Raw genomic sequence first — 12,548 nt, forward strand, 5'->3', positions numbered from 1 at the left:
GAAATACATGTCGGTAGGTGGGTCTGGTTAAATGCACAGACCCCTTTTTTGTGTACCGGTGCAATAGCTTAATTGCGATTGCAATGCGAAAGTTGCGAATTTTTTGCCATTTTTCGATTTTTCGGACCTCAGATTCGATTATTTTTTGTGTGCCGTGTTGTTAAGGGTTAAATATTTTTTTAGGGTATTCCCTGTTTATGATAAGAGCGCTTAATACATATCGCCGTTTAAAGTACAAAACCGCGTATCGTGGTTCTGCAAAAGCTCGTAACTGCCATTTGTGCCAAAAAAGATATTTGCTCTCCGGAAGCTCCTGGCATCAAGCCCTTATCCATTCATACTAAAATATTGATTCTTAGACATAAGAAGAAGAGATTATTAGGGATAAAAGAGAGAACCGTTTTTAAATAAAACGTGTTTTACTTTCTCCTATAAAATTTGGGCAACCTCACATACAAGGTTTTGCATTTTCTTGATACGCGGTTTTGTACTTTAAACGACGATATGTACATATGTACATGTATATAATAAAATATATTATATTTTCTGTCAGTAAAAAAAAATGGTTTAGTTAAAAAAATGGAAAAATTTTTAAACTTTAAGATATTACGACACTTAACACGTCCAGTAAATCCCCCAAATATGTATATGTATATGTAGTTCAATAACCTTAAGAATATCTGTATAAATACTGTTAATTTGAGAAATAAAAATAATAAAAGTAGGTTTGTACTTACATACATATAACTAAATTTCACTGAAGCAAATTATTTATATCCATATACATACATTTGTACCTACAGTGGTGGAAAAATAAATAGGGACACGACATTTTAACAAATTATTCCTATTTTTCTTTTGTTTACTTAATATTTATTATTTTTTTTTTTTAAGTATAGCTCATTATCTAACAAAAACTATATAAATTCATATTTCAAACTTTGTGCAAAAATTATGAAAATTTTTCAAAATTGCATCTAAATTCTCCACTTTTTAATCCGATTTTTTAGAATTTTTTCGAGTATGCAGTTTTATATGTAGCTCATTAAAGTGTAGAACAAAGTGTAAGCTTGAAGTTCTTAAAAAATCGTGTTGATTTTTGATAATTTTTATTCTGAATGTGTTAAGCACTTCTTTCCATACAAAAAAAATTGTCGAACACACTTTGTATTAAATGCTTTAAAAAAAAATTGCCAAAAAATGAACACGATTTTTAGCAACTTAAAGCTTCATTCCACTATAATTTAATGGACTACAAAACTGCATACTCAAAAAAATTTAAAAAAATCTGAGAAAAAGTTGATAATTTAGATGCAATTTGCAATATTTTTATAATTTGTGCACAAAGTTTGAAATATTAATTTATATGGTTTTTATTAGATTATGAGCTTTACTTTTATAAAAAAAAGAATAAATATTAAATAAACAAAAGAAAACTAGGACAAATTTGTTAGAATGTCGAGTGCCTATTTACTTTTCCACCACTGTATGTACATACGTACAAATGTAAGCATGTATACATCTAGTATGTACATATGTACAGTCAGTCAATAAAGTTTAGGTACAGCGAATTTTTTACAATATATTTTTTACAAACTATTTTTTAAATATTTTATTTTTCGATAATTTTTTATAAAACTATGGTCAATTCTACAACAAAAACCCCAAAAATTAGGGTTCCGAACCTTGTGCAAAATTAAAGAAAATTCCGCAAAATTTCATTCAAATATTGCACTTTTTATTTACGCTCTCTAGAAAGAAGTTGGGGTGCAGTTTTTTAGCCCATTCATAGTATAACAAAATGCAAGTTTGTGGTGGCTAGGACTTACCATTGATTTTTAGGAATTTTTTTTGTTGAAGGTGTCGCTCATTTTCTCCATATAAAATAATGTTTGATAATTTTTTTATATGGAAAAAATGTGCGACACCTTCAACAAAAAAATTCCCCAAAAATCAATGGTAAGTCCTAGCTTCCTCATACTTGCACTTTATACTCTACTACTGCATACTCAAATTTTTTCTAGGGAGCGTAAATAAAAAGTGCAATATTTGAATGAAATTTTGCAGAATTTTCTTTGATTTTGCACAAGGTTTGGAACTTTGATTTTTGGGGTTTTTGTTGTAGAATTAACCATATTTTTATAAAAAATTTGCGAAAAATAAAATATTTAAAAAATAGTTGCCCGTATTGTAAAAAATTCGCTGTACCTAAACTTTATTGACTGACTGTATATATTTATTTTAGTCATATTTTCTTTGGCAATGAAGAACTTAATTGGTGAATATTTTGAAAGTATTTAACTTTCCGTAAATTTCCCGTTATTATCACTAACTTACAGTTATTATTTTTTTACATAGCATTAGTTCTTCCCTCGCCACTATATTCTTTTATCTTCAAAACTAACTGCTTTTGATTAAAGATTTATTTTTTTGTTATCTACTCCTTTGTAAATTGTATGCCACAATATCGCTTTTTTTGTTTTGCAAACAGTTTTCTGTTTTGCCCTCTTTCTTCTCTTATCTTTCCATACAATTTTAAGTTTATAGTGATATTACATACATTTATAGGATAGTTTTTGTTACCGTTTAACACTATTGCATCAGCAAAACAAACTATGACAACAAAACATATGTAAGTTCCCGTGTTGTTATGGTATCGCACGATGCCTTATTTTGATTTCCGTCTATAGGTTGTACAATTGTCAGTAGAAAAGTACCGAATGCAGAACAGTTTTATTGCGCCGAGATTCGAATTCTTGCAGCAGCTCATCAATATCATTGTCCAGGTCGTTAGATTTAGCCATCTGTATGGAGGTAGTTGAGATAGTAGAAAAATATATAGAAAATGTAACGAGGTGTGAAAATTGAGGAGGTGCATCCATTATGAGTTGCGGATGTGAGGGGGATTGCTTGGATCTAACAGAATCCTACTGCTTTCAGTATTCGAATGTTTACTGACTTTTTTAACATTTTTGCTTTTAGATACGTAGGAGACTTCCCATAAACACAAAAATCCAATTTTTTTTTGCTTTATCGAAAGGTTGTTCATAAAAATTCAAATATGAAAATATTGCCAAAATCTTTTAAGTAATATTGGTATTTTTTTAATAGGAAACTACTTGGTTTTGATTAAAAACTGAATGTTATCGGAGAATTTTGTTTGTTGAATAGTTTATAGCAAAGCAAATATAACTGAGCCTCTTCTAAGGCAAACAAACTTGAATTTACTTTAATTAACCACATTTTTCAGGTATTTAATTTCACTTTTTTTTCTATTCTCTATAGTTATCAAACCCATTCAAAGTACTAAAATCGTTTACATTGTTACTTACAGCATTCGCGCAAATAATCTTGTAGCCCAGCTAAAAGAGAATGAAAAAATAATATAAAACGTTCATTTTGGATGGAGTGTACCGTATATTTATGCAACCAATAATTTAACTTAGTTAAAATTTTAGGTGCGTGGAAAACGTATGCCAAGACTTTCTCAATCACACCCTTTAACCCATATACTTCTGTCACCTCCAGACTACAGCTTAACATCAATATTGGTACAAGTAGTCCAACTGGGGATATTTTGTGGTTTCTCTTCATCATGACGATCATTACCATATTTATCATGTCCGTTATAACAAAAGCGCCCATAAGTGCTTCTTCGTGATTGTCCTCAATGTCCACATTGAATATGTGTACAGGTCGATTATCGATGGGATCACATGATTCCATGTGTTCGAGCACTTGATCGTAGACTCGCTCCTCCACCGTCACAATAATATCGAACTGTTCTTTGCACTCCTGGAAACGCTCAGGGCACTTTTTAATCCTTCGATTGCGATCTAGCATATGCAGTAAGCCGTTTTGTGTGTAGCTGTAATAGAAAGTACTAGAATTAGGCAAGGTGTAACCATAAAAAAAATTACACTTTCTGCAGTGACTTGGATTAACGCCCACACTTACTACTGCTTATCCTTTGTGAGCAGATCCTGGTATATTGCGTCATATGGTGTGCCAAATTCATAAATATTAGGCTTGTCGATTGCCGTGCCTGGCAGCTTGACACGCTCGCCTGTGCCAAAGGAGCGCACGTTGTAGCCTTTCTTCGCTAGAAAGTTATGCGCTTCCATAGAACGGTTCATATTTGAGGAACAAACTACAGCCACGGATAAATTGGAATTGGTAGACATTTCTAGTTTTTTTAATAAGTTATTTGCTTAAAACTATTAGCAATAAAACACCAATGTGGAAAAGAGGACTCAGCAAAAAATTCAAGTGCGTTTGACAGAAACACCGGCAACTGACATATGTCAAAGACGGTGCATTTGGTCCTAAACCGATTCCGGTAGTGCATTTGGTCCCAACCCTCGGGGGAAAAAAACATCGCGTGCCGTTGAAAGAATAAAATATGGCAGCGTTGAAACCTTTAGGCTACTGCCGGCCTTGGAGTGTGATAATTTAAATAAAGTAACAATTTAAATTTTATTAAAGAATAAACTAACGAAATATAAATTACATGCATTCGAAAGTTTATTTTTGCTAAAATGCGATTTAACGAAAATAATTTTATATAGCGCTTTCCAGCACTCCCTAGACGCCATATTGACAGCCAGCAACGAAAATTAGTCCAAAGGCGGTGGCCAAAAATGCAAAAGGAGAGAAATGCCATCGAAAAGAGAAAATGCAAAATTAAATTAGTGCGCTCAGACATTCCTTTTGGTTTATTTTATTTTTTTTCCTTGTAAAATTTATTAGTTAATTATAAAATATGTGCAAGTGTGAAAATTAATGAATTTGCAACGTGTGTAGTGTAAAGTGTAAGTTGTAAGTGCAAAAAAGCCTTATTTTGTAAATGAAAATAAATACAAGCCATAAAACGCAGTTGAAGGGAGGAAGCCAAGCACCAACGGCCACTACCAGCAACGGGTGTGGAGCTTAGCTGTGCAACAAAAGAAATTTGTTGCTTTTTGGAGAAGAGCGCGGTGCGTGCGCATCGGTCGGAGGTAAATAATAAAGTCAACAAACTGCGACGAGAAATTCACATCGTTCGCGGAGGAATTTTACGAATTTTCACCTTTCTTTGTAGCGCATTGTGCCACTGAGTACGGCGCAAGTACCTACACATAGTGCGACAAAATGTTCTCAAAGAAGAAGAAGAAACCTTTGATTTCTATGCCCAGTAATTTTGAGCATCGCGTGCACACGGGATTCGACAAACGTGAGGGGCGATATGTGGGCTTACCGCTGCAATGGGCTTCCATAGTTGGTAACAATCAAATACTAAAATCAACAAATAGGCCGCTACCTTTAGTCGATCCCTCGGAAATAACTCCAACCGAAATACTTGACTTGAAAACAATTGTGCGGCCACATCACAACAACAACAAGGCGGATACGACCTCATTGAATAGCAGCATTGCTCCGAACGCCAGCGCCACGTTGGGACACCATCAAACAGCGCATGCGCATTACTTTACAGAACACAACAATGCCTCCATCATAGCTAACGCGGCAACAAGTGGCATTGGCCCCAATACAGGTGGAATTGTGTTGCCGAAAACGTCACACGTAGCCCGCTCGAATTCATTGCGCAGCTCAAGTCCACCGCGGGTACGTCGCGATTTGCGTGGTAATGCCAACGTGCCTCCTTCCGTACCAGAAGAAAGCGCATCGACGGCAGCGCCCACACCCGTGCCTGGTCAAACACCACCATTCAGTGGCTATAAACTTTCAGCTGTAGGTAGCGGCGTCACTAGTGCGACCAGTATTGGCAGCAATGTAGCACCGAGTGGTCCAGCATCTTACACGCAACAGTCAACGCACGGCATATATTCCAGCCAAAATGCCACGCACCATAGTGCGCAGAATGGCGGTGGTCATGGACCACTTGCTGTGCGTACGGATTTCACACCCGGTCAGCAACAACATCCGCCTGTACAGCCACTACCACCACACGGCGGCACTTCAGTGCATGGTGCTCTGCACTACCGGCCGGCACCACCACCGCACCATTTAATTGCCAGTAGTCAGCAGCAACAGTCGTCACCAGTAGGTTCAGTGGCAAGCGGGACGCGTTCCACGCATTCGCACGCTTCCTCGGCGCACACGCACCCACATAGCAGTAATTTAAACAACAATAACGGTGTAAGCGGCTTTACGCCATATCAACCGGGACCTTTGCAACCTGCACAACATGTAGCAAAGAATTTGGGCACCGGTGGAGATCAAAATCAGAATCCTCACCATCCGCATACACATTTGCATGCGAAATCAGCGTCAAGAGCATCAAGCTCAAGCGGTGGCGCCAGTGGTGTTGGTGGAAGCGCTGGCGGGGCGGGAGGTGTAGGCGTGCCACCACCCAAGCAGGAGCAACGGCTGACACACGAACAGGTGAGTGGGAGAAAAGGATATACGGGATTATCACTAAATTCATCGTAGTACGATTTTCGTAAAATCTACGAAAATGCGATGGATTCTGTGATAGCCCTGATAAATTGTATACGATATGCATTATTTAAAAAAAAAACTGTATTTTAGTTCCGCGCAGCTTTGCAAATGGTTGTTTCGGCTGGAGATCCACGTGAAAATTTAGACAACTTCATGAAAATAGGTGAAGGCTCAACCGGCACTGTATGCATAGCCACTGACAAGTCAACAGGTATTTTAATGAGATATTTCGAGCATTTAAACCGTTTTATACATTTTTTTATGGTTTAATCCCGTACAGGTCGTCAAGTGGCTGTTAAAAAAATGGATTTACGTAAGCAGCAACGACGTGAATTGCTCTTCAACGAAGTGGTTATCATGCGCGACTATCACCACCCTAACATTGTGGAAACTTACTCCAGTTTCTTGGTTAACGATGAACTCTGGGTGGTTATGGAGTATCTGGAAGGCGGTGCACTCACCGACATCGTCACACATTCACGTATGGATGAGGAACAAATCGCCACAGTGTGCAAGCAATGTCTCAAAGCATTGGCCTATTTGCATTCGCAGGTATGTTTGAACACGTTCGTTGGTAGGTAGTACGTGCACAGCATGGGCGATGAGTCAGAGTTTAGAATGCTAGCGATTTCTACGCTTTAATTTATTACCTTTTGTGAGTTTTCACTTTCGCTTATCTTATGCTTACCCACATCCAACCCCGATTTGGGCGTTGTCAGTGATTGAATTTCAAATCTAGGGAGTGCTAAGAAAAAATCTCAAATCGCATTCATAATTTTTTTTATATACATATACTATAACTGAGACAAGCTCTTTTCAACCAATATTTGTCTTCATCCTCAGGGCGTCATTCATCGCGACATCAAATCTGATTCCATTCTACTAGCCGCCGATGGGCGTGTTAAGCTCTCAGATTTCGGCTTTTGTGCGCAGGTCTCTCAGGAGTTGCCAAAGCGCAAATCACTTGTTGGCACGCCGTATTGGATGTCACCTGAGGTAATATCGCGTTTGCCATACGGTCCCGAAGTAGATATCTGGTCACTTGGTATCATGGTTATCGAGATGGTGGACGGTGAGCCGCCTTTCTTCAACGAACCGCCACTACAAGCGATGCGTCGCATACGCGATATGCAGCCGCCAAATTTAAAGAATGCACATAAAGTTTCACCAAGGTTGCAATCGTTCTTGGATCGTATGCTGGTGCGTGACCCGGCGCAGCGTGCAACAGCAGCTGAACTATTAGTACATCCATTCTTGCGGCAGGCTGGCCCACCCTCGCTATTGGTACCTCTGATGCGGAACACAAGACAGCATTGAAGAAAAGTACAGAGAAAAAAGAAGGGAAAACCGACAAATGAAAATCGAATATACGCAAGTAAAATATAATTTAGTTAGCGACGCGCTTCATAACTTCCTTACAAACACCCATGCACGGCATACATACATATACAGAAAATTCCACTCCAATTCGAATACCCATACATCTGTGGTCAATGAATTAGCACCGAAACTTAAACTGATATTGTTTGCGCCTTATGAATTTCGAGGCTAATTCATTGTATATAAAAAGGCGGTAACATTTCGGCAACTACTTAATTCTGGAAATTTTCAAGTATTACTTTCGTAGCATTTTGCATTTATTTAAATACCTTATTATTATAGTTGAAAACGTATACCTCCCGTTTTTATTTTCGTTTTTGAATTATTTTTAAGTTGATTCCGTGTGGAGTTTTGGGCATGTGTTTTTTGTTCAATAATGAAAATTTACGTAAGAGTCTTTAAAAAGTCGGATAATAATGGATTTATTCAGAAAGATAAGTATGCATACCATATGTGTTTACAATTTTGTTGTAAACGGCAAATTAGTTTATCTTCAAAACGAAATGCCCAAAAGGCAGCTACTACAGGTTTTCAATTCAACTATTTCAAAATAAAAAATATAGAAACTACAAACACAGCTATGTATGCATGAAGCAAGCTTTAAATCGGAAAACAAAAATTAAATTAGATATTAATTTGTAGAACTTAGCACGCGGAAAAATAAAGTTCAAAATTGAATTGCCTTAAGCGGACAATTATTAAAAATTGCTTTTTTACCGAAAAAATGTTAGGAATTTCAATTAAAAAAAGGTGAACAAGTGAAAACATAACCTCACTGTTTAACTTAAATCATACGCTTTCGGTTTTCGTACTTAATCACAAGTAGTTTTTTTTTGTTACTAAAATAATGCCTTAAACAAAAAAGTCATTTAGTAAATTAAACAAGGAAAAGTATTAAAAAAATGCAAAATATCAAAGTATGGTTAAATAAAAAGCATGCGTCGTCCGCGCCCCTTACTCAAACATTCCTGACAATTGTGCTCAATTTTGACAAAAAAAAACAAAAAAAAAAACATTCCCTTTAGTAGGAAAAAAGATTATACAAAAGTACATTAAAAATTAGTTTTGCTTGTTATAAAAAAGTATTGTATTCAGGCAGGTTCTGCAGTTTACTTCCGAGTGAATTTGAACCCCATTTATTTTGAATTCAAAGTGGCTTTGGTTGGAATTCAACTCGGAAGTGAATTCAGATCCTGCCCGATTGTAATTAGATCCTAAGAAATTATTATACATACATCTGTGGTCACAAACAATAACCGCCAAAGTCGACTTAGGAAAGAATTGAGTTATATATGCTATCGTATTCTGCAACTACTATTCCATGCTTATGTGAAATCCCCACATCTCGCCAGCTGGGCTATTTAAAAAGTTATAGACGAACATATTTTCGGTTTCCCCATAAAGTTAACATTACATACAATCCAAATGTTTAAAACGTTTTTTTCTCGAATTCTGGTTTTTCGACTTAGGCGGTTATTGCTTATGACCACAGACACACAAACGTTTAATATTGGACTTTAATTCGTGCATTCTTAAAGAAAACGCGCATGCGGCAGCACCCTTCCTTTCCACATATCCGTCTTTTATTGCGTACGCGTATTTTTAAGTGTTAAGTGGCATTTGTATATCATTGATTGTTTTTTTTTTTTAATTATAAAATATACTTCTTATATAACATACATACATACACATAATAACACAAAAATCTTTATTAATATAAACTTAAAATTACATACATATATGTTTACCAAGTGCATATATACATAACTATAAATACATACATCGAATAAATATGGCGTAGATTTTAGTTTCAATATGTAGATGGGAAGTATATGTTTTTAATATTTTCTTTCTTTATACTTATTTAAAAACATGCATTAATGATTAAACGTTTCCCTAACTTGCAATAACTAAACTAATCAGACAACAGCAACGGGGCGAGTGAACTTCGAAAAATTTGTACTGTATTCGGGAACATTTCTAAAGGCGCTGGCCCAATGCAGGCTTGCCTTGCATGCCTTGCTTACTTTAATTTGCTTTGATTTACTTCAATAACTCGTTTGGCCAAATGGCGGCTTGGAACGCTGTCAAAGCAACCAGCTGTGTAGTTGAAAAGTCAAGGTCTGTTTCCTTACACTAAGAATAATTTTGCCATCAAATTCCAGAAAATTAAAAAAAAGAAATACAAAACTATCTTTTCAGATTTATTTTTAAATGAATGTGAATTAATTTTTGCATTTCAAAGGAATGATAATAATTATACAGACATATATAACTATATATAAATTTATTAGAAACAAAAAACTAAAAAAAAAATCGATTTTTCAAGAGACGACGTACCAGTAGTTTGACATCATAAATATCGCTAGCTTTGTGTGAAATAAGTCTGCAATTTATGAAGCCTCAAATTTTGACATAGAAAGTAAGAGAAATTAAGCACTAAGGTACTTGTTTTATTTTTTTCTCGTTTATATTCAATGAAAGATAAATTTTATAAGTCCAAAAGAGGCCCCGAATATGCAAAGAGGCCAAAATTATACGAAAGTTTTGAATCCTTCTGATTTGTATGGAGTTTTGCTTTGCTTTAAACACGCAAAATGTTGTATTCAAAGTTCCTGTAAAATTTGTAAAATTGGACTTAGCAACTTTTCAGTTTAAGCCAGCGACATGTTAAATATAAATATGGAAACATATACTACGTTTATACGTAAGCTATTTGCAAATACCTAACTCACTGTTTATTCGATGGTGAAAAATTAGTTTTTAATATTGCCGAAAAAGAAAATAAAGTTAGAAATGGCAACGTCTTGATTATGAAAAGGCAATAAGATGACAATCGAAAAAGAAAATAAACCTAAGATTGGCGGAGTCTTGCGCGTATTTGCAAATAGTACCACTAATCAATACTTATTTGCGGGATTTAGTTATTTGCAAATAAAAAATTAACTCAGCGTTTATACGGCAAAGTTTACCATTTTGCAAATTGTTATTTGCAAATAATACGTGCGTATAAATGTAGTAATATATTACTTTTTATTAAACTTTGAATTACTAATATTATAAATACATATATTTTTTAAAATTACGTAAGACAATTTTTGTACATAAAAAGTCTGAAACAGTTTGTTTGAATTGTTGAATTTAGAACGGGAACATATCTTTTTGTCAAAAGCCTACGAAACGCTTTCAAATAAAACATTTGCCTATTTGAAACTTTGAGGCGCTTAAAGCAAGTGAAGCAAAGCTGCCATTTGGCCACCCTTCATACGTTTTAGTATATTCCAAATAACTTTTGACAATTTTCAAAGCTAAGCAAGCAAAGCAAGCCTGCATTGGGCCAGCGCCTTAATATGAAAGTGGCATTTTTAATTCTTGTGTTACAAATAGTATATTTTTTCAATATTCGGAAATTCGAATTAAAACAGTATAATCTTTAGCGGTATTTGCAAAAATAATGGATTTTTTTACGTTTTGAGTACGCCTTTATATGTACATATATTCGAAATCAGTAAAATCGCCGATTTATTAACCGACTTTAATAAAAGTAGGTTATCAATTAACTTTGGACCATGTTAACCGATTTATATAATTTTTTTTTTTTAATTAAAGGTTGTACTTCAGAGGTGGTCCCATACTAAATTGGTTTGGATCCGATCTTCAAATTTTATACGAGAATTTAAATCGGTTTTTTCTTAAAAATTACTTGTTCATTTGGTGTTGTAAATAATATTTTAAGCTCATGTTGTTTTTTTTTTTTCAATGTTAAACGAACCACGAAAATTGGAACTTAAAAAATATTAGTTCTAAATTTCGTTTTTTTATTCGAAAGCGATTGAAAAAAATTAAAAAAAAAAAAACATGTTAAAAACATAACGTATGCAAAAATACATAAACTACGCTGAATTAGATGGAACATTAAAAACATAAATAAGGTGAGTATACATACAGTATTGGACAATACAATAGCACCCCCATTTCAAAGTGATATTGTTTGCCACTCATGTTTATTTATTTATTTTTAGGAATTTTCAATTAAAATAGAGTTAATTCTCTAACAAAACCCATATAAACCCAAGTTTTAAACTTTGTAAAAGACTGCAACAAAAGATGCAACAAATTTTAACCTAAATTTGAAATTTTTTTCTCAGAAGTTCTAGAATTGTTTTGGGCACGCAGTTTAATAGCCCGTTCAATTTTAGTCCAACAATCTGCAAGCTTCAAGTGACTAGAAATCACCGTCGATTTTTTAGAATTTTTTTCGCCGGTGTTGCGGGTTTCTTCCGTATAAAAATAAATTGTGTTATTCGTTATATCGAAGCAAATGAGACAAAAAAAGAAAAATACTGAGAAAAATGTTTGAAATTTGGGTGAAAATTTGTTGCACTTTTTTGCGGTCTTTTAAAAAGTTTAAAACTTGGGTTGATATGAGTTTTTTAGAGAAGACACTGTATTTTAATTGAAGATTCTTAAAAGTAAATAATTAAACATAAGTGGCAAACAATATCGCTTTGGAATGGGGGGTGCTATAGATATGTCCAATACTGTATGTATATTAGACTGCATCACTCCCCATACAAAAAAAAATCGGTACTGTGTTTCCATTGTAATTATAAAATCTATTATATTTTAAGACTTCCACCAAAATATTTCGGAAAAATATTAAGATTTACGTGAGCTGGACCGATTTAAAAATATATCCAAAAATGAAGTTTTTTATGAATAAAAAT

General features: G+C 34.6%; 2 protein-coding genes across 3 annotated transcripts; one reads left to right on the forward strand and one right to left on the reverse strand.

Annotated features, from left to right (window-relative positions):
* Positions 1-2,239: 2,239 nt before the first annotated feature.
* Ssu72 (Ssu72 CTD phosphatase) lies at positions 2,240-4,326 on the reverse strand. Of its 2 annotated transcripts, XM_017625589.1 has the most exons (3): positions 3,958-4,320; positions 3,610-3,868; positions 2,240-2,804 (listed from the first exon to the last, which is right to left on the reverse strand). In XM_017625589.1, exons 1-3 carry the CDS (start codon positions 4,182-4,184, stop codon positions 2,703-2,705), a joined length of 588 nt encoding a protein of 195 aa, XP_017481078.1. In that variant the 5' UTR covers positions 4,185-4,320; the 3' UTR covers positions 2,240-2,702. The 2 variants fall into 2 exon arrangements, with proteins under 2 accessions (XP_017481078.1, XP_017481073.1); XM_017625584.1 differs by lacking the exon at positions 2,240-2,804 and having other exon boundaries at positions 3,232-3,868; positions 3,958-4,326.
* Positions 4,327-4,586: 260 nt separating this feature from the next.
* mbt (serine/threonine-protein kinase PAK mbt) lies at positions 4,587-9,503 on the forward strand. Its single transcript, XM_017625379.1, has 5 exons — positions 4,587-4,997; positions 5,081-6,384; positions 6,532-6,652; positions 6,722-6,993; positions 7,285-9,503. Exons 2-5 carry the CDS (start codon positions 5,131-5,133, stop codon positions 7,756-7,758), a joined length of 2,121 nt encoding a protein of 706 aa, XP_017480868.1. The 5' UTR covers positions 4,587-4,997; positions 5,081-5,130; the 3' UTR covers positions 7,759-9,503.
* The last annotated feature ends 3,045 nt before the right edge of the window (positions 9,504-12,548 follow it).

This window comes from Rhagoletis zephyria, unplaced genomic scaffold (genome assembly GCF_001687245.7).
Source record: "Rhagoletis zephyria isolate East Lansing unplaced genomic scaffold, Rhagoletis_zephyria_1.1 Rzeph_scaffold_00061, whole genome shotgun sequence".
Classification (NCBI taxonomy): Eukaryota; Metazoa; Arthropoda; class Insecta; order Diptera; family Tephritidae; genus Rhagoletis; species Rhagoletis zephyria.

Coding starts and splice junctions, on each gene's coding strand:
- Ssu72 (XM_017625584.1), bottom strand. CDS start 4,184: ATGTCTACCAATTCCAATTTATCCGTGGCTGTAGTTTGTTCCTCAAAT. Junction 3,869..3,957: donor CTCACAAAGGATAAGCAGTA/GTAAGTGTGGGC, acceptor TTTCTATTACAG/CTACACACAAAACGGCTTAC.
- mbt (XM_017625379.1), top strand. CDS start 5,131: ATGTTCTCAAAGAAGAAGAAGAAACCTTTGATTTCTATGCCCAGTAAT. Junction 6,653..6,721: donor AGCCACTGACAAGTCAACAG/GTATTTTAATGA, acceptor AATCCCGTACAG/GTCGTCAAGTGGCTGTTAAA. Junction 6,994..7,284: donor TGGCCTATTTGCATTCGCAG/GTATGTTTGAAC, acceptor CTTCATCCTCAG/GGCGTCATTCATCGCGACAT.